Source organism: Narcine bancroftii, chromosome 9, assembly GCF_036971445.1.
Source record: "Narcine bancroftii isolate sNarBan1 chromosome 9, sNarBan1.hap1, whole genome shotgun sequence".
NCBI lineage: Eukaryota > Metazoa > Chordata > Chondrichthyes > Torpediniformes > Narcinidae > Narcine > Narcine bancroftii.
This window is the reverse complement of record NC_091477.1, coordinates 10672785-10694379: the sequence shown is the minus strand read 5'-3', so window position 1 is coordinate 10694379 and position 21595 is coordinate 10672785. Positions and strand designations below refer to the sequence as shown.

At 42.3% G+C, this 21595-nt stretch overlaps 1 protein-coding gene and 1 long non-coding RNA gene across 2 annotated transcripts in view; one reads left to right on the top strand and one right to left on the bottom strand.

The window, feature by feature from the left end:
* Positions 1 to 18463, bottom strand: part of LOC138743186 (uncharacterized) — a 95842-nt gene extending 77379 nt beyond the window's left edge. Inside the window, exon 1 of the long non-coding RNA XR_011344701.1 lies at positions 18251 to 18463. This is a non-coding gene — a long non-coding RNA (uncharacterized lncRNA). The remainder of the gene's footprint in view (positions 1 to 18250) is intronic.
* A 27-nt stretch (positions 18464 to 18490) lies between these two features.
* The window catches only part of kif3a (kinesin family member 3A), a 54477-nt gene continuing 51372 nt past the window's right edge, over positions 18491 to 21595 (top strand). The window contains exon 1 of the mRNA XM_069898125.1: positions 18491 to 18609. Within this exon, the coding sequence (XP_069754226.1) occupies positions 18604 to 18609 (6 nt within the window). The 5' untranslated portion in view covers positions 18491 to 18603. The remainder of the gene's footprint in view (positions 18610 to 21595) is intronic.

Below are 21595 nucleotides of genomic sequence, written 5' to 3'. Positions count from 1 at the left end.
GGTCAAGGATCCTGAGGTGACATTATTATTTTTATAAATCCTAAAGATGATTTACCTGTCCACATTCTACACCAGGCATTGAAAATAGCACTGGCTTTTTATATCAAGTTATTATTGATTTGGACAGATCAATGGTATATCCTGTTAATTTAGACAAGTGCCTTAGGTGTCCATTTGAAGACACCAGGATAAATGTCAGTGGAGCTGAAATGAAATGGTTGATTTACAACTCCATCTGAACTCAGTAACCACACTGTTTCTACCATGCAGAGAGTTATCACCTAACTTGTTGGCTGTGCACAATACATAAAAATGCTGCAGGAACTCAGCAGGTCGCATTCCAGTTCCAGTTCTCCAGCATCCCTGTTTCCCTCCCTGTTGATGGTGCTATCTATCCATCTAAAGATAAATATCAGCCAGATTACAAAGCAAATGTGACACAATTTTCAGAAACAAGTAGAAATATGAACAGTAGAAAATAGAAGGATAGGGACCATGTGCAGATAGATCCGACAAGTTAGACTGGCATCATGGTTGGTGCAGAAAGATCTGTTCCAATTCTAAACTGTACTGTTCCATGTGCTAAATAGCAGTAAGTGAATATAGCCTGTTTGTTTGTTGTTGCTAAGGTAAGGAATAACAACAATTCTGTCAATAGTCTAACCAAATTGGAATGTATGCATCTTTGCGTAAGTTGGATTATTTACCGAATTATGAAGCACAGAAAGAACCTATTTGGCTTATTTTTGCCAATGCCACGTCTTTGAAGAATTATTCAATTGAATTAACTGATATTAAATAAAAGTCAAATTCTCATATTCTGCATATAAATGAATGGGTCTCATATATAGCAATGGCCACTACAAATATAAATGTGTACGTATTTGTGATTGAGGGACAGAGGCAATGAAATGTGCTGTATATTTCAGCTTATAAGTTGAGTTGTGAAACCCTAAAAAAAATCTCAAAAATGAGGGGGGGGGGGGGTCGAATTGTACACCGGATATACATTTGAGATCTTAAATTCACTGAAAAAAAAAACCCAAAAAAAAAACCAGATTGACTAATTCAGCATATGTCGATGCTGGAAGCACTTCCCCACTGTCAGTGCCTCCGCTTCCTGATACCTCCCCACAGCTGGCTGCTGCAATAACCACTCCTAACTGGGACCCTGAGGTCACTATCGCCACTCCTGCCTGGTAGGCTGAGGTTCCTGCTCCCACTGGGAGCATGATGCTTCCGCTCCAGCTCCGCGGGCCATTGCCATTGCTGTCTGGTAGGCTGAGGTTTTCTTTTACTTATTTTACAGCTTTGTTACTTGTGATTGGTATAAATTTTTTTGGGTTGTTCCTGGGATGTCCGGACAGCCCAAAATATGGGGGTCAACTTATACAGTGGATATACCATAAAACCCTTAAAATTAGGTGAAAAAATGGGGGTCAACTTGTATGCCAAAATATACGGTAATTGATATTCAGTCATTTAGGTATTAATACAATCACATACTTTCTTTCTATGGTCTCAAAATATGAGAATAAAACAAGGTTGATTAATTTGACTGATTGACCACAGATGTACTCTCAGTTTTACATTTAAAATGATTTTAGCCATATATCATTGAGAACCCGGCTGCCTAACTCAAAAATGAAGTTGCCATTCTGACATTCAAGCATGGTAGTGTGAAAGAAACGAGAATACCTTGAGTAGGTAGATACATGTGGTTTGGCTTTTTCTCAGCAGTAAGTAGCTGTTTAATGATAAGAACAGGGACCTTGTTATTTGCAATTTCATAATATGGAGAATTAGTTTCATGTAGAGTGGAAATCTACAGCTGTTAAACATGAATGCTTTGGAATCCATTGTCAGTAAGTTCATCAATCTGAGACTATTGTCCGTGGTTTAACCATTTCCCCCAAATTACTTTAGCCATATATTAGAAATTACCATTACATATATTAACATTTGAATGTGATAGGTTTGTATGATTTTCCCCCAGTATGCTTTTTAGAGAAAGTACTTACTATTTAATGGATTAAGACAGAAGAGAGCGAGAGAGAGAGAGAGGACAGGAGAGAGAGAGAGGACAGGAGAGAGAGAGAGGACAGGAGAGAGAGAGAGGAGAGAGAGAGAGGAGAGAGAGAGAGGACAGGAGAGAGAGAGAGAGGACAGGAGAGAGAGAGAGAGGACAGGAGAGAGAGAGAGAGGACAGGAGAGAGAGAGAGAGGACAGGAGAGAGAGAGAGAGGACAGGAGAGAGAGAGAGAGGACAGGAGAGAGAGAGAGAGGACAGGAGGAGAGAGAGAGAGGACAGGAGAGAGAGAGAGGACAGGAGAGAGAGAGAGGACAGGAGAGAGAGAGAGAGGACAGGAGAGAGAGAGAGAGGACAGGAGAGAGAGAGAGAGAGGACAGGAGAGAGAGAGAGAGAGGACAGGAGAGAGAGAGAGAGAGGACAGGAGAGAGAGAGAGAGAGGACAGGAGAGAGAGAGAGAGAGGACAGGAGAGAGAGAGAGAGAGGACAGGAGAGAGAGAGAGAGGACAGGAGAGAGAGAGAGAGGACAGGAGAGAGAGAGAGAGGACAGGAGAGAGAGAGAGAGGACAGGAGAGAGAGAGAGAGGACAGGAGAGAGAGAGAGAGGACAGGAGAGAGAGAGAGAGGACAGGAGAGAGAGAGAGAGGACAGGAGAGAGAGAGAGAGGACAGGAGAGAGAGAGAGAGGACAGGAGAGAGAGAGAGAGGACAGGAGAGAGAGAGAGAGGACAGGAGAGAGAGAGAGAGGACAGGAGAGAGAGAGAGAGGACAGGAGAGAGAGAGAGAGGACAGGAGAGAGAGAGAGAGGACAGGAGAGAGAGAGAGAGGACAGGAGAGAGAGAGAGAGGACAGGAGAGAGAGAGAGAGGACAGGAGAGAGAGAGAGAGGACAGGAGAGAGAGAGAGAGGACAGGAGAGAGAGAGAGAGGACAGGAGAGAGAGAGAGAGGACAGGAGAGAGAGAGAGAGGACAGGAGAGAGAGAGAGAGGACAGGAGAGAGAGAGAGAGGACAGGAGAGAGAGAGAGAGGACAGGAGAGAGAGAGAGAGGACAGGAGAGAGAGAGAGAGGACAGGAGAGAGAGAGAGAGGACAGGAGAGAGAGAGAGAGGACAGGAGAGAGAGAGAGAGGACAGGAGAGAGAGAGAGAGGACAGGAGAGAGAGAGAGGACAGGAGAGAGAGAGAGGACAGGAGAGAGAGAGAGGACAGGAGAGAGAGAGAGAGGACAGGAGAGAGAGAGAGAGGACAGGAGAGAGAGAGAGAGGACAGGAGAGAGAGAGAGAGGACAGGAGAGAGAGAGGACAGGAGAGAGAGAGAGAGAGAGGACAGGAGAGAGAGAGAGCGAGAGGACAGGAGAGAGAGAGAGCGAGAGGACAGGAGAGAGAGAGAGCGAGAGGACAGGAGAGAGAGAGAGCGAGAGGACAGGAGAGAGAGAGAGCGAGAGGACAGGAGAGAGAGAGAGCGAGAGGACAGGAGAGAGAGAGAGCGAGAGGACAGGAGAGAGAGAGAGAGCGAGAGGACAGGAGAGAGAGAGAGAGCGAGAGGACAGGAGAGAGAGAGAGAGCGAGAGGACAGGAGAGAGAGAGCGAGAGGACAGGAGAGAGAGAGCGAGAGGACAGGAGAGAGAGAGCGAGAGGACAGGAGAGAGAGAGCGAGAGGACAGGAGAGAGAGAGCGAGAGGACAGGAGAGAGAGAGCGAGAGGACAGGAGAGAGAGAGCGAGAGGACAGGAGAGAGAGAGCGAGAGGACAGGAGAGAGAGAGCGAGAGGACAGGAGAGAGAGAGCGAGAGGACAGGAGAGAGAGAGCGAGAGGACAGGAGAGAGAGAGAGAGAGGACAGGAGAGAGAGAGAGAGAGGACAGGAGAGAGAGAGAGAGAGATGTTAAAAGAACTCATTAAACATTAATTTCTATAGCTGAATCTCCAAACAAATTTATCCCAGTTATAATAGAAAACATTTAAGATTGATAAAATCTGGACAATTATAGACAATGAAGAACAAACTGAAAAATATTCTTTTTTCATTGATAATATATTTTATGCTGGAAATGCAACAACAAAACAAGAAATGGTAATTAATGTTGACCAATATTCTGCCTGATGACTGATATTTGAACAGATGTGCTCAGATTCCTTGGAGTCATCAAAGAATAATACACAGAACTGCCATCTACTTAAAAGAGAGGAGGAATGTATGAAATACATGATAGGTAAGGCAATTAGACACATGATGTCACAGAGAGAAACCCAATGTCAGTTTCAATTCTTCAGGGCATAGACACAGTTCTTAATAGAAGGTCTTTTGGATCTTTATGGCAATAGATTTCCCAGGACTACATAGACTTCATTGCTTTTCATTTCTGATCTCTTCACTGGGGGTCCCGAATGATTTCCACTGAATCTACTTATCCATCATTTAAGCATTTTACTTCTGTAAATGCATTCAATAATAAACTAGATTAGGGCATTTGAGAAAATGCAAAATCTTTGTCTATGTAGTTTGGATTTGTTTCCTCCTATCAAATGAGAAAGTTAAAAAAGTTATCCCGATAGTTACTGTATGTGCAATGTGTTTTCAGTAGGGGAGATGTCAGGAACACAACTGTCAGACATTTTTTAAACTTATGAACACTGAGCAGCTGCTATTAAGACATTACAGTCAGAGACTCGTTGCTGTTTTGCAAAGAATGGAAGAAGTCATTGGAGTTGACCCAGGCAAGTTGGACACAATTCATTAACAGACAAGAAAGGCAATCCTTAAAGGCTGTATAATAAGGGAATTTGGATATCACACAGAATGGTTGACAAGGCAAAGGAAATTTGGCCAATAGTTGGAGAGGTGAAATTGGCAAGTAAACTGTTTGTGGCAGGAAACGTCCATAGGACTCTTCTCCTCTTGGTCCAAAGGTAGTTTTTTTAAAAACAGCATTTACTTGTCAGATCTTGTTACTTCTGCCTTCTTTGAGCTGCTGGGTTTCGCAAACCTTGCACTGAATTCATATCTGAGGGATTTCACCAGAATAATTTAACCATAAAATAGTCTCTGTCTCTCCAGATATGTCAACTTAGACACCCTAAAAATGTATGAGAATTGGCTTCTGGTGAGGGAGAAATTAAAACTTCACACGTAGAAAAATATTAACATTTCAAAGCACCAGGGATAACATGAACAAGAAAGGGAACATGTGTGATTTAACATTGTCATTTCTGGTTTTGATCTGATGAGCTTGACATGGTAATGCATAAATATACTTAATCATATGCCAATAGTGTATCTTTAAAATGTAAAATTTTAAAGTATTTTTTAACTTTATTGTAGCATACAGAAGGATAGAAAACAGATGCTCTTATAATCTTAAAAATGTGAAAATTCAGAGTGGGACCTGCAATAGTGTTAGCCCTGGGTCATTTTAAGTAACAGAGCTCACCAAAATTACCCAGATATGACTTCTGTCCGAGCCCAGTAAAAATACTGTGGCAACAGCAAGTGGGAAAAGGGTGAGTTTGGTAAAAGCCTCCAACCCTGACTAGGAGGGAACAATTCCCTTTAGTTAAACAGCTGAATTGGAGTAGGTTTGGTAGTGATCACAGCTAGGAAAGGGAGGGAATCCTAAGAAAGAACAGATAATGATCCGGATAGAGTCAAGAGAAGTTTCCCAGGCCCACAAGGGAACACTGAAATATATATATTTTTTTATTTATTGAGCCATTTATGTTCCTGGAACCTTCTCATGTCAGCTTTGTTAAGTATAATCAGAAACAAAACTTTAGGGTTAAAATCAGATTGGTATAATTGGATATCATATTTTATATATCAATGAGATCTTGGTCAGCCTGGTTAAATGATTCTAAAGCTGAGCAAACTTTGGCATAACTGGTATATACAAGATGAGCACCGTGCTGAAGATATCCTAATTGTACACTACTCCCACATTACTATTCCATCGCTCCCCACCTGCAATCGAAAAATTGCCATTAGACATGTTCTTGTTTTGAATAGATACAATATAATTAAATTAAATACAATTGAAATCAAGCCTCTAGTAATTTGTGATCAGTTGTAGCAGTCAGATACTGTGAGGAGTTATGTTTGAGGCCCCCCCAGTTGTAAATAACAACAGCCACAATGTCAGTGCAGACTAACTCAATCCTTTACTAATTACATACTACAAGCATGACTACAAAGCATTCAGTATAAATCATTTCCCCACGTCATTGTGTACACTTAATGGTGTCATATCCAACACTCTTCCCCCTCCCCCACCCAGCATACATAGTTTTTGAAATATTCCAGTGGGTGTATGGTTCATTTGGATCTACGGAGAGGGATGGTATCAGTTGGAGCACTTTGTTGTTGTAAAGGAGCTCTAGCCATGTTTTGGTTTATCGGTCAGGATATAACTGAGCGGTGGAGAAAATGATCTTGGCGGTTTTTTTCAGAGTTGGGTTTCGAAGACCCAGTGGGCTGCTCACCTGGTCTCTGGTTTCAGGTGCCCTTCTTGATGGTATCTCCTCGATTGGTGGTCTCTCAGCACTTCTCCGTGTCTGTCGACGTGTGGTGGAAACGTGTCTACTGGTAGCCGGGTCGGCTCCTCACTGAACACATTGTCCTTTCTGGCTTCAGGTGTCATTGTGTCGTCCACTGGTCTGAATTGGTCAATGTGTCTTTTCCAAATCATGTCCCCCACTAGGATGTGATACAAGTATTGGCTGAGTTTTTTAGGACTACTCCCCACACCCATGGAACTTTGTGGACACGGTAATCTTGCACCAACACTGGTTCCCCCACTTCAATCGAACTTGGGTCTCTCTTAGCAGAAGCTGTCCATTGCAGTCTGATATTTGGACTTATTGCCAACAGTCTGGTCCTTGGATTTCTCCCGAACATCAGTTCTGCTGGTATTCTTTTGGTGGTTGAGTGTGGTGTGTTCCGGTAATTCAGCAGAGAAATCAGTGATTTTTAAGGGACAATGACAAGTCCGATTTCATCTCACTTTCATGGCTTTCTGAAAGTTTGTATGAAACATTCTGCTTGTCCGTTTGTACTGGTGCAGATGGTATGTGGCAAAATTTATTGTTGCGCATGAAAACTTTAAATTCTGCTGATACAATTGCGGGCCATTGTTGGCGACTAGCTCAATGAGTAATCCATATGATGTGGAAAACTCCTCTAAGTTTTTCAATGGTCTGACCCGCAGTAGTTTTTTTTCATGCAGATTACAATTTTTGACTACTATCAGGAAATTCTTTCCCATGAATTTTCCCGCAAAGCCTATGTGGACACGATGCCACAGTTGTGATAGCCATTTCCATGGGTTTGCTTCCACCTGAGGTGCTTTGGGTTGTGCCTCCTGGCATGTATTGCACCTTTTGACTATGTTCTCGATATCTTCCCCTATGGAAGGCCACCTAACCAACCCTCAGCAACACGTCACGGGGGCTGTAGTCTAGGTCCAGTTTAGTAAACTTCTGTCCTCCAGTTAATGTTTGGAATAGTTCTTTGGCCTTTGGAATGGGGTTTGCATAATCTCCCCATGACTGAGTTTCTCCTGGATGCCCCAGTTTCCTCACAAAAGTAGTACAGACCATATCCTGATCAGTAGAATGCAAGGCAGCAGAATTACCTGCTGCACCAAGATTCCACCCTCATCGCCACTGTTATGTTTGAGGCACCCCCCCCACTGTTGTATATAACAGCCACAACGACAATGCAGATTAACTCAATGCTTTATTAATATTACAAGCATTACTTCGAAGCGTTCAGTATAAATCAGTTCCCCACATCATTTGCTTACACGTAATGGTGTCATATCCAATGAGAGACATGTGTCCAAAGTAGAATCAATCTAGTTAATTCATGAAAACCTATTTCAAATTTGATTGAAATAAATATCTGATTGAATCCTATTTTTGGAAGTTCATCATTATATAAATACACTTGAATCTGGTTATTATTTGACAAGTATTTCTCAATTTGTCAAATTCAAATTTAAAATAAATCTATTTTTGCCTTTCATCAAAGAAGCATGCTAGTGTAGTGGCTCACCACTAGGCAGGCGAACCGGCCCCGCTTGTAAGCCACGAGGCGGGACAGCCGGCCAAAATGGCACCATCGGGGATGTTCCCTTCCTCCCAGCATGGGGCTCAGAAGCCCGCGCTGGGGAACCACGTGTTGCCCGGGTGACGTCAGCGCCCTCCAGTGCAGTTCTCAGCCAAGTCCGGGCTGGGAGTATAAGTGCAGCCCAACAGCCTGCAATAAACGTGTCTGCTCACTGAGCTCAACCTGTCTGGTTGTGTGTGTTATTGCAGGAGCAGAGTAGCTGATGCTACACTAGAAAATATCCATAAATTATTGGATGACAAACACTTTCCATCTGAATATGAAATATAGTTTAACCCTAGGCAGTTTAATTCTCTTTGTGTTTTTGTTACCTCTATCAAGGTAGATTCCATGAAGTAACTCTTCTTCATCTTCTTAGGTAGTTCTTTGAGGACAAGGATGATTTTCTTCTCTCATAGTTCTATGGCTTTTGAGGTAACTAATGCATCTTCTGTGGGATGTACAATTTTGGATATAGATGACGCGTGCATTCTGATGACTGGATGATTGAACATCCCTTCTGCTGCAGCCACTTGTCTCTCCATCAAGAGAACATAGATACCTTGAAGTGCCTAGTGACTTCTTGGACACTTTCAGGATGCTAACTTTCTTTAGAAAGGTTGACAGACAACTTTGAGGTATTTTCTTTGTCCTGAGAAATGTTTGCTATGATATATCTGATGTGGACAATGATCCTTCTCAAATATAGCCCATCCCTTCTCTACTTCAGAAGGTTATGCAAACCACGTTCCTTACCAATCTCAGCGCAGACTATGCTTCCAGCAAGGTTGTGCCATTATATCAACCCTCTTTTCAATCTTTAATCAAAACCAAATTCATTCATTAAGTTACAGCACCAGACCATACCTGCTTCTGGGCATCTTTAAGACCAATCTCCAAACCATTGTAACAATGCTTCCACTGACAACATAGGTTCTATGAACAGGTATGTATCATTGACCAGCTACTAAACTGTAGGATTTACCTAATGGTGATAGGATTTAGGAATTAACAAATGGAAAAAAAAAAGTCATTATCTTTAATGCAAACTTGAGAAATGACAAATCTAGCTCTTTGAAACACTTTTATTTTAAATGAAGCTACTCCCCAATCATAAATAAGCTATCATCCTCTTCTTACATTGTCCATTGTGATTGAAGATGACTTCCCCTCTGCCTTTGGGTTCTAAAATGGTTAATAAGGTCAGTGTGGGAACCACAGATTATTCCACAGATAAGGCAGAAGTGTGCAAATAAGCAGGGTAATTTGTGAAGAGATGAGCTCTTCTACTAGTTATCTGAGGTTTCTGTCTGCATCTTGTGCACGAATGAGAGAATTTCAGTACGATCTTGAATGCTCAATAATCAGGATCAAAAACTGTTTCTTATTACATAAGATTTATACTTGCGAACCTAGAATTTTGTTAAAAATTGAAAATTAATTAACTGTACAATCATTAACAATTATAAATGCCATTTTGTAAGGCGGAAAAAATGTAACAACTTTGCACTTGCTTAGTTTTTATACTGTATTTTCTGTCTGTTAAAAGGGATCTTCTTCCTTCTGATCTATAGATTTCACAGATGCCTAGTGCTATGTGACAAAGTGTAAAGACCTCTATATACAAATAGAAGATACACCGAAAACTAAAGGGAACCTTTTATTTTTCTCTCTGTAAATTATTTATTTTTGAAAAAGAAATAGCAACTTGCTTCTCAGTCACTTTATATTTTAATTACTTCATTGAATTATAATAACCCATAGCTCCAGGGAGTAAGTGCTAGGTTTTCATTTAAAGAACGCCACGATAACTCTCCAATTTGAATTATGATTAAAAACGCTTTTGTAAACCATTATATTAATAATCTAGAAAAAAAAATTAACGGGTATTTGGGAGGAGAAACCAAAAGGAGCCAATTCTGGTTGAAATTAAATGCATGATTCTTCCTTAGACCATTTTCCCCAACTGCATTCTGACTGTGTTTAGACTCCACATAAGCTTCTATTCTTAGTGCACATTCCCTTAATTGTATTCTTCTATTTTTTTGCTGTGCATAGCTTGATTGTATCTGTCCTGTTGACCCAACTAGGTCTTGGATTAACGTGTCACATTTTTTTCTATTTGAGGAAATAAAATTCTCCTGACTTTTTTCACTGTATGTAATAGTGACTGTCAAAACCATGTTTCTGAATTTTTGTTCTTCCAGAAGTGCAAAATGCTTTCCATCATCATCTCAGATCTTCATCCAATCATATGTAATCTTTTATTTCCTAGATTAAAATAGCTTTGCCTCTGCAACCTTCCCTAATATTATCATACATGCTATTATCTTCATTAATCTTTTCTGAACCTTCTGGTGTTTCTATATCCTTTTAACAAAGTAGATACCAGAATTGTACATTGTCTTTTTGCACATGTTCTAACCAAGGTACAATACACATTTTAACATGGTATCTTGGATAATCAGTTTGCATTTTTATAATTTTATTGAATCACATCATCACTTTTATTGAACTGTGTATCAATATCCCCAGTTAACATTATTCCTCAAAATTTCTTCAACCTGCTATATTAGCAAAGCAGTATGGTACCCCTGAAATTTGGTACCCCTGTATTAGCAAAGCAGTATGGTGCCCCTGAAATTTGGTACCCCTGTATTAGCAAAGCAGTATGGTACCCCTGAAATTTCCCATTACTGTATTTGGCACCATGACCATCTCTCTTATCAACTGCCAAATCAGCTCCTTCTTCCCAGTCAAGTTGATCTGGAATATGGGTTGGAAATGGACACAATGCAGCTACTGAAGATACATATTCATACTGAAAGGTTTATAATATAAATGCCTCAAGTTGGTAAACTTTTAACCATGATTTGCTCCTGTTGCCATGTTGTATTGACACAATGATTATCTTGGAGGGAATTAATTTCATGATGCAACTCTATTTAGAGTTACATCACCACGGAAAGGTAATGTGAAAGAAAATGTCTCATATGTTCCATACCCCAATGCTATAATAACAGGTCTGTCCGTGACCTCTTTACTGTCAAGTTAAGGTTACTTGTAAATTGGATGAACAATAACTCTTATTCCATCTTGGCAGTCTCCAACTAGATGGCTTTAATATCAACCTCTCTAGTTTTCATTAGCCCCTTTCCCCATTTTCTCTTTCACCCTGCCTTCCTTCCTCCAGCTCCCTAGCCCCTTACTTTCCTTCTCATATCAGAAAACTATCTTTCTTTGCTTTCTGCCCCTCAGCTTCTCTCTCTTCTTGCTCCTCCTACCTATATCTTTCTTCCCAGCCTGAGCTCCTCCTGATTCCCCTTCACTTTCCACCCTTTTATTCAAACAGCTGCCTGGTTTTTGGCACTCCTGAAGTAGAGTACAGGCCCTCAACATTGCTTGATTATACTTTCCATGTATGCTGTGTGACCTGCTGAGGATCTCCAACACTTTTGAGCCCTGCATTAAACCACCCCCCAACCATAGGCAAATTTCTTGATTAGCCCAAACCTCACATTCTACCAGACATTAACATAAGCACTAACCTGTCCATAACTAGCCAAAGTTATTCAAGTAATTTTTCTTTTTGTTCACTAAATTTTTTTTCATTCCAAATAGTTCCACAGAGTTAAATATTGAAACAAGAGCAAAGCAGAATAGATATGGAAATTTTAAAAAAACCTGAAAATGCTGAGAACACAATACAGGTCAGTCAGAAGCCTGGATATGAGGAAGTAGATTTAACATTTCAGTTGAATGATCTTTCAAGTGAGTACTGAATTAGATTAATAATATGAAATAGGTTTAAGAACAACACACATTAAAAAAGATCCTTTTTGAGGAAAGTGATGCCATTAATTCATAAAATTAATAAAGAATATGTTAATACATTAATACAAATATGGCTAAACTGATGATTTTATGTAGTTGTCAGATCTATTGTTATTTCCATGGTCATGTCTTATTTCAGGATCTAGATCTTAGTTCTTCCCTCTGCAGCTGGATCCTTGACTTCCTGTCTAACAAACTACAATCAGAGAAGATGGGTAACAACATCTCCTCCATAATCACACTTAAAACTGGAATTCCTTGAGGATATATACTTAGTCTTCTACTTCTGCACTCTCTCTAAATCCACCACTGTACAGCTAAAATATCATTCAAATTCAGCGACAACAACAAAAGGAAATAAAAGAAATAAATTGAAGATATCATGGAGTCACAATAACAACCTCTCTCTCAACATTAATAAGATGTAGCAGATGATCACATACTTCATGAGAGGAGGCAGAGACCACACCCATTCACATCAATGGCACTGAAGTGGAGAGAGTGGAAACTTCAAGTTCTTGGAGCAAAAATTTCCAGTGACCTGACCTAGACCAACCACGATGTGACGGTCAAGAAAGCACACAAGTGGCTCTACATTCTCAGAAGGCTAAGGAAGTTTGGCATGCCCCACTGTCCTTCAACAACTTCCACTGGTGCACCACCCAAAGCATATTTACTGGATTTATCATAGTGTGGCATGGAAACTGTTCAAAATCAGAAGAAACTACAAAAGGTAGTGAATGCATCTCGGAATGTGAAGACTTCCCTTCCCTCTAGGGACTCCTATATTTTCTGCTGCTGAGGGAAGGCAGTCAACATTCTGAGAGATTCATCTTGCCAGACATACTCTTTTTTTTTCCCCCTTCTCACATCTGGAAGAAGGCTTAAAAGTGCAAAACCCTGCACCATCAGAATTAAAGACAGTTTCTTCCCTGCAGCCACAGGCTCCTGAATGAACCCCATAACTGTGTTCTCATGCTGCCCTTGCTTGGTGCTATGGATCTTCCTTTTCACTGTAATCCTGTACTCTGTAAATTGTGCTCTATAAACAGTGGCATGTAATGTTAGAGATATCCTGTTGGTCAGTTTGCAGAAGAAACCTTTTCACTGTACAACATAATTTGTGACAAATAAACTTAAAGTTATCATACAAGTAAAAGATTTGAATGGTACAATATTCTTGTAAGAAAAAAGAGTAAAATGATCAAAATGAATTGGAGATCTGGATTTAAATATCTTCTGTGAAAATGGTCATACATATTATTTTTCAAAAGGAGTCACTTTTATCACAAGGCATCTGAAGCAATATATTTATACAAACTAAGATCTCACTAACAACTAGAAAATTGTCTGTTTTTTATGATATTGATTGAAGAAGCCAGAATGTTGCTTGCTCTGCAAAGTAATTTATGGAATATTTCACATTGAACTACCTTATTTGCGCTCCCCAAGAACTGTAACTCCACTAATTCTATGTTCTCTCTGTATGCTTTGATAACCTGAAATGGGATTACAAATTTCCAGCCTTTGGCAAAAATAATGTTAACTGGGCCAAGTTGATAATTTTTGTTTGTGTGGCAAGACCTCCTAATTGATTTTATATTGCATGATTCCTACTCAACTGAACACTGAGGATCAGACTTAAATTTTAAATTTATTAACTGTGAATGATTTTCTATGGACAGATTCTGTTATGTTCATGCTGCTAATACGATGAACTAATTTCATATGGAATGGCCAATTTGAACAAGTAATCTTTGTTTTGCATTTTACGTACCAAAGTGACACCTTGTGGACAATCAGTTTATGCTATTCTAGATGTTTGGATAAGTTTGTCCATTAGCAGGAAACCAAAAACCAGTTGAAATACAATATTATTGGTAGTTATTCTATGATTTAAATTTCTTCCATCGTTACAAATGTCTATTTTGCTGATGAATGTACTTTATGGGAGAAAGTTTATTGTATATTATTTAGCTATTGTTAATATGCAGATGGGTTAATTTCAATTATAATTACACTGAGGTTTATATATAATGATATGGCTACCCATGACATGGCTGGAATAGATACTAGCAAATGTATCAACTTATCCATTCCAGCTCCTCACCAAACAGGATTTAATGCTCATGAATATTTGCTGTTGGCCATCTGTTTTATGAAAATGGCTATAATTTTAATTTGGTGGCTAATGAAAAGAAAAAAACATTTACAGGCCCGAACAAACTACTTTCTCGGAAAATAATTAACATGAAACCCAGCATTATGTGGCTATCCTTTTATCTTTTACAAATTGTATATATCCAGTGATTTTAAAAACAAACCATTATTTTTACATTGGAAGGTTTAATTTCTCATAAGTGAAAAATCATTTTAAAATAAAAATGTTAATAAACTTTATTATTAACAATAAGCAAAGATTTAATTATTTCTTAACCTCATGTTAAGAATATTAAGAAAGTGCAAAATGCCAGAAGTGGGATTAAGTTAGAACATAGACCAACACAATACAAGCCCTTTGGCCCAAGGTGCTGTGCCAACTTAATAGCCTACTTTAATAACTGCCTAGAATCTCCCTACTAGATAAACCTCCATTTTACTCAGTTCCTTATACCTAAAAGATCCTATGTATGTGCCTCCACCACTGTTGCCAGTATTGCATTTCATATACCCACCACTCTGTGTGAAAAACCTATTTCTTGCATCCACCCTGTACTTACTCCTAAGCACCCATAAAACTATTCCCCCTCATGTTAGCCATTTAAGCCCTGGGGAAAAAAACTTCTGGCCATCCACCTGATCAAAGCCTCTTATACACCTCAGATCACCCCTCATCCTCTATTGCTCCAAGGAGAAAAGAGCAAGTTCACTCAACCTATCCTCATAATGCAGGAAGAATCCTTGTAAATCATCTTAGCACCCTCTCTATTGAATTCACATCCTTCCTGCAGTGGTGACCAGGAGTGAACACAAGTGGGGTCTATCATGGCTCTTGAACTCCTGTGTAACTGCATCACTCCCTGATTTGGAAGCTGTACCTCCCTGGACTCCAAGACTTTGCAAAGGATAGTGAAATCAATGGAAAAGATCATTGGGGGCTCTCTTCCTACCATGAAGGACATGTACATCATGATGCTGGCAAAAGGCAATAAACATTGTGAAGGAGTCCACACACCCCTCAAGTAAACATTTCTCCCTTTTGCCATCTGGTAGGAGGTACTGCAGCACTGGGCTCTCACATCCAAATTGGGCAATAGGTTTTTCCCCTGAATTCCCAGAACATTTAGGGATAGGATACTGTATAAGTCTTAATATTTTAATGTGTTTAACTTCTGTTCTAACTTATAATAATGTAAATATGCTATGTGGTCATGGAGAAACACTCATCTTTACCGTGCAAGCATGGTATGAATGATAAAGAAAGGTGACTTGATTTGATGAGAGCTCATCTTTAGGTTCCTGTACCTTTTTCCCAATGGTAGCAGAGCGAAGAGGGCATAGCCTGGGTGGTGGGGTTCTTTGAGGACAGAGGCTGCTTTTTTAAGACACTACCTCATGATGGAGTGAACTCTGGTGCCTCTGATATCACAGGCTGAGTTAGGGAGTTTATTCTTGACCTGAGAGTTGGCCCCTCCATATCAGTCACTGATGCAACCAGCCCGAATGCTCTCCATGGTACACCTATAGAAGTTGTCAAGAGTCTTTGGTGACATCTTGAATCTCCTCAGATGCCTCACAAAGTATAGCTGCTGGTGAGCCACCTTTGTGATTGCAAGAACATGGAGGCTCCAGGACAGATCCTCAGAGAATTTGAAGTTCTTGACCTGCTCCACTACTGAGCCATCGATGAGGACTGAGTTGTGTTCCCCTGACTTCCTTTTCAAGGCCACAATCATCTCCTTGGTTTTGCTGACGTTGAGTGCAAGGTTGTTGAATGAGCAACCATTCAATGAGCTGATCCATCTCCTTCCTGTACTCTTCCTCGTTGCCATTTGTGATTCTGCCAACAACTGTGGTGTCATCAGCAATTGTGTCTGGCCACACAGTGATAGGTGTATAATGAGTAGAGCAGTGGGCTAAGTACGCATTCTTGGGGTGCGCCTGTGTTGATGATCAGTAAGGAGGAGATGTTGTTTCCAATTTGTACTGTCTTTGGTCTTCCATTGAGAAAGTCAAGGATCCAGTTGCAGAGTGGGGTACAGAGGCCTAGAGTTTGTAGTTTCTTGACCAGCACTGAGGGAATAATGATACTGAAGGCCGAGCTGTCGTCTTTGAAGAGCAACCATCCGGAGCTGAGTGGATAGCCAGCAATATTGCATCTCCTGTAGAGCGATTCAGACAATAAGCAAATTGAAATGGGTCCAGATCTTTACTAAGGTTAATTCTGGCCATGACAAGCTTCTCAAAGCATTTCATAACAGAAGAAGTTAGTACTACTGGGTGGTAGTCGTTGAGGCAGTCAATGCTACTCTTGGGTACCAGGATGATTGATGCCCTTAAGAAGGTAGTGGGAACCTCTGACTGCCAAAATGAGATGTTGAAAATGTCTGCGAACACTTTGGCTAGTTAGTTAGTGCAGATTTTCAGTACCCTGCCAGATATGCTATCGGGGCCTGACGCTTTGCAAGGGGGATATTAGGGGGATGATGATCAATTAGAAGATGAGAACATAAGGTTCTTTCAGTAAAACACAAATTTTTTTTGTTAGTTTAAATTTACTTCATGACACTGTAAGCTCTGGTCCTCATATCAAAGTCTAAGATGCTAATTATATTTTAAATGCATTTAAGATCATTAAGCTAAGAAATATCTTAGATTTAATCTGTAAAACTACTAGATATTTGATGATCCTCTGGGATAAAATTATAATTAGTAAATAGATATAATTAATTGAAAAAAAGAAAATCAAAACTTGGTCTTGCACGTAATGGCTCAAAATTTGCAATAGAGTCCAACAGAGACAGACAAGGTAATATTTAAGCTAAATAGGTTAGAAGTTATAAAAAATTGATATAATTCAGCAGTTTTGGTGTGTACTAAAAGGAAAAATGATATGTGACGAAGATGAATGTTTTTCTTACACTGGTCAGCTCATCTGTGCCTGAACAAAATGCTAAACCACATAAACTTGCTTTCTGCTCTGTCATGGTGGTGTGATTTTTATGCCATTTGACCAGTAATCCAGAGGTCTGGATAAATAATTGAAAAGAGAATTTAAAACCAACTATTTAAGGATTTGAATTCCGTACTTTTTGCTTTCAGAACATTGGAAGATTTTCAAAAAGAAATCAACATCGACCACAAAAATAGTTATTCTTTATTCCAGAGAGTGAAAATACAACAATAATTTGCAGCCAAACATGAAATCAAAGCCTTGTTCCATGTCATCTAAATGGTCAAACAAATGAAAAAAAAAGATGGCCTGATGCAATAGATTGGGCATTGAAGTATTTGAGGTAAAAATTCCATCTCCTGCTGATCACCTCTGCCCCATGGCCATCACCCAGCTGACAAGAGGCCAGGGGTCGTCAGGTTCATTTACAGATCTGGGCTGCAGCTTGGAGGTGGTGAGGTGAAGGCACCATGCTGAACAAACACGGCAGGCTCCTTGATCCAGCAAAGGTAAGGAGGCTCCAGCAAGGCATGAACACAATGTGAACGGACCCTCCCTCGAGCCATTTAATTGTGCCTCCAGGTTGCTCAGATCTTGATGCAAGGTTCAAGCCCGAAATGTTGGTTATGTATCCATATCTTGGCTGTACGAAGCTCATTGTGTGACCTGCTAAGTTTCTCCAGCGTCGTGACTTCACGACAATTACGGTGCCTGCAGACGCCCCTCCCCCCCACACCTACTCCCTCCCTCACCCTCACCCCTCCTCCACCCCTCCCCTCCCCATCCTCCCCCACCCTCCCCCTCCCCTCCCCCTCCCCTCCCCCACCCCTCCCCCTCCCCTCCCCCACCCCTCCCCCTCCCCTCCCCCACCCCTCACCTCCCCCTCCACCTCTCCCCCACCCCCTCCCACTCCACCACACCCCCCTCCCACCCCTCACCTCTCCCACCCCTCACCTCCCCCACCCCTCACCTCCCCCACCCCCTCCACCCCCTCCCCCACCCCCTCCACCCCTCCCCCACCCCCTCCACCCCTCTCTCCACCCCTCCCCCAATCCCCTCCCCCTCCCCCTCCATCCCCCTACCCTGTCAAGGCTTTAACGATGGCAGAAGGTGAAACCATTTTCCAAACATCTTTGACTCTGGTCTTTATAGAAATGTTTTTTTTAAATAAAAAGCAATACCTGACTTCATTTTAAGTAATTATTTCCGCCGTCTCTCTCTCTCTCTCTCTTTGGGCCTGTCATTGTGTGTTGGACTCTCTTCCTCCTCTCACGTCGCGGTTTCCAGGGCAACCAGACGCGCCCAAAGCATCCCCTGTTCTGATTGGCTGAACGGTGGCACCGCTCCGCCCAATCCCGGACGCTGCAGGTAGTGATTGGTTTGCAGAGCGGGCCCTCAGCCCGAAGGGGGGGGGGGGGGGGGGGCACTGCGGCCGGCGGGTCCACAGAGTGCGCTGGGGTGGGGTCGAGCCGCCGCCTCCTCCGCCTCCTGCTCCTCCGTGGCCGGGTGCTCCCCGGGGCGGCTGCGGCCCAACATGCCGGTGAGTTGAAGTCCGCGCCGAGGTTGCAGCTGGTAGATTGTTAGCGAGATCGGGTCTTTGAAGCCGGCGTTGAGTCGGCCGAGCGGAGCGGCCCGTGGATGTGAGTGGGGTAGGCCCCGGCGGCGGGGGTCCCGACCACAGAGCCCCTGCCGGGACTGGAGATGATGCAGTCTGGGGCTGAACGCGGTGTGATGGAGGATGTCAGCGGGTGGAGCAACATCGGGGGATGGAGGGGGATAGGGGGTGGGGGGATAGGGGTGGGGAGGATAGGGGTGGGGGGATAGGGGGTGGGGAGGATAGGGGGTGGGGGGATAGGGGGTGGGGGGATAGGGGGTGGGGGGATAGGGGGTGGGGGATAGGGGGCGGGGGGGATAAAGGGTGGGGGGGGTGGGGGATGGAGGTGGGGGGATAAGGGGTGGGGGGATGGAGGTGTGTGTGGGGGGGGGGGGTGTTGGCGTTTCGATGCGGAGCTCTTCGTCAACGCCGTTCTTTTTCTCTCACTGTTCTCACACCCGCTGTTCCCCGGCAGATTATGTCTTCCTGGACTAGATCTACTTCACTTGGGGCAAAAAAAAATAGGGCACCTAGTGCCAGTTGTCTGCACACAGGGACACGATGTCGTTTATCCCGACTGTCTCTCTTTGTCCGTCTCTGTGTGTCCCCGATCGGTCTGCCTCTGCGTCCGTCTGCCTGTCTTTCACGAAAGCCTACAGATTGTAGTTAAAAACGCTGAAATGCTGGTGGAACTCAGCCGGTCTTTCAGCATCCATAAAATGGAAAGATACATTGCCGACGTTTCTGGCCTGAGCCCTTCAAGGAATGAGCCAAAAGCAGAAAATGTCAGAATTCAGATAATGTTGGCTTGGGGGGGGGGGGGGGGGGGGGGGAAGGAATCCCGACCAACAAAAGGTGATAAGGGGAGAGGTGATAATTCATCACGTCTGTGCAAAGGAGACAGGGAAGGGAGAGAGAGAGCTAGGGAAGTGGGGGGGATTAACAAAATTTAGCATTCAATATTAATGCCATCAGGTCGGCGGATGCCCAGTTGGAAGATGAGGTGTTGTTCCTCCAATTTTCAGTCTGGCAGTGCATGACACCAAGGACAGATATTTCATCAAGGGAATGGGATGGAGAATTTGAAATGGGTGACCTCAGGGAGATCCATGTTATTGTGGCGGACAGAGCTGAGATGCTAAACAAAGCGATTTCTTAGTCTGCGTCTAGTATCTCCGACGTAGAGGCGACCACAACAGGAGAACCGGATGCAGTAAATGACCCTTGCAGATTCACAAGTGAAAGAAATATTGATTTCCTTGAAAGGACTGTTTGGGGCTCTGAATGGTGGTGAGGGATGAGTGAACAAGGGAGTCATGGAGGGAATGATCCCTGCAGAAGGAGTAGAAGGGAATATGTGTCTAGTGGTGGATCATGAAGTAGGTGGCAGAAATGGCTAGCAGGATGTGTTGGATGTGGAGGCTGGTGAGGAGGTAAGTGAGGACAAGAGGAATCCTGTTCTGGTTATGTGTGGGGGTGGAGGGGGCCAGACAAGATGTGTAATGGATGTGCAGATGAGTGTTGAGTAGCTCCCTTTCCCATCTCCTTTCACGCAGACATGATCAATTCTTACTTCTCCCCTTATATCTAATTAACACCTCTTGTTGGTCTGGATTCTTCCCCCAGCCAACATTGCATGAATTCTGAGATTTCATGCTTTTGACTTATTCTTATTCCTTGAAGGGCTTAGGCCTGAAATGTCAGCAATATATCTTTGCTTTTTTATGGAAGCTGAAAGACTGGCTGAGTTCCTGCAGCATTTTGATGTGTTTTCTCTGTCTCTCATTCACCTTGCTCCCTGATGAGGTAAAATCTGAATCCATTGTAACCCACCAAATGGCCCACCTTGCCATCGGTCTCCATTCTGTTAATGCTCATCTATTGCAAAACAAAATATAGTTGAGCATTAAGTTTCATTGTTTTGAATCGCATTATTTTTGAAACTGTTGTAACTAAATCTTTGCCTTGACAAGTAAGGTCCAGTTAAAAGCAGAGTTGAGAGAATGGGGCCAAAACTAGAAGGATTATTGTGGTCAACACGATTGTGCAGGAAGCAATATTTGGATCAACTTTAATGCTGATGGTGTGTATCTATTTAAGTGATGGATCAGGAGTGATATGAGGTGTATATAGTTCATGGCATAAGACTTGATGGAGATTTGTCATTTATGTGAAACAATTAAATTGATTGCAATGGGAGAATCAATGTCTGGGAATTACTGTATATTGTGGATGGAAAAGTCGATGGCTTGAATGAAATGTGTAATTTAAAAAAAAAATCTTGTTTGATTCTTGTACTCAACCTTTCACGCAAGTCCTTGGTTGAGGTTCACTCCTGAGAATCTTGTACAGATACAGGCTGATGGCCTGTGCAGCACTGAAGGAGTGCAGCATTATCTTTCAAATGAGTTTGCAGTAAAAGGGCAAAACAATGTCAGATGGAATTTAATCCTAATGCACTTTAAAACAAAGTAAATAATGTAAAAATTGAAGCTATCCATTTGTCGAGCATTCTTTAGTGCCTTTCAAACTGCCTTGTAAAATGAGGTTAACTGGGCAATTTGCACGTTTAGCGCCCCAGTGACGTGGCAATTTGAAAGGGTCCAACTGGGTCAACCTGGTCAGAATCCAAGCAGGCCCCTGACGTATCTCAGAGGTGGACAGGGAGCCCAGTTAAACTTACCTAGGCCTCCTCCATGCCCAATTTAAAAACAAAAATGGCCGACCAGCTTACTCTGGTGATGTCAGCACTGCAGAGTTGCATCGCCAGCATCTGAATATCATGAACTTCCGGAGAGTGAGTCATCTCAGGTTAGGATCCCCCTTAAATCGCTGGGTTGGAGATTTAACAAGTAGGTCCACCTTTGATTTGAAAGGTGCATCCTGCACCCAAGACCTAGTAATTGCACCTGGGTCCAAGGAGGGATACCCA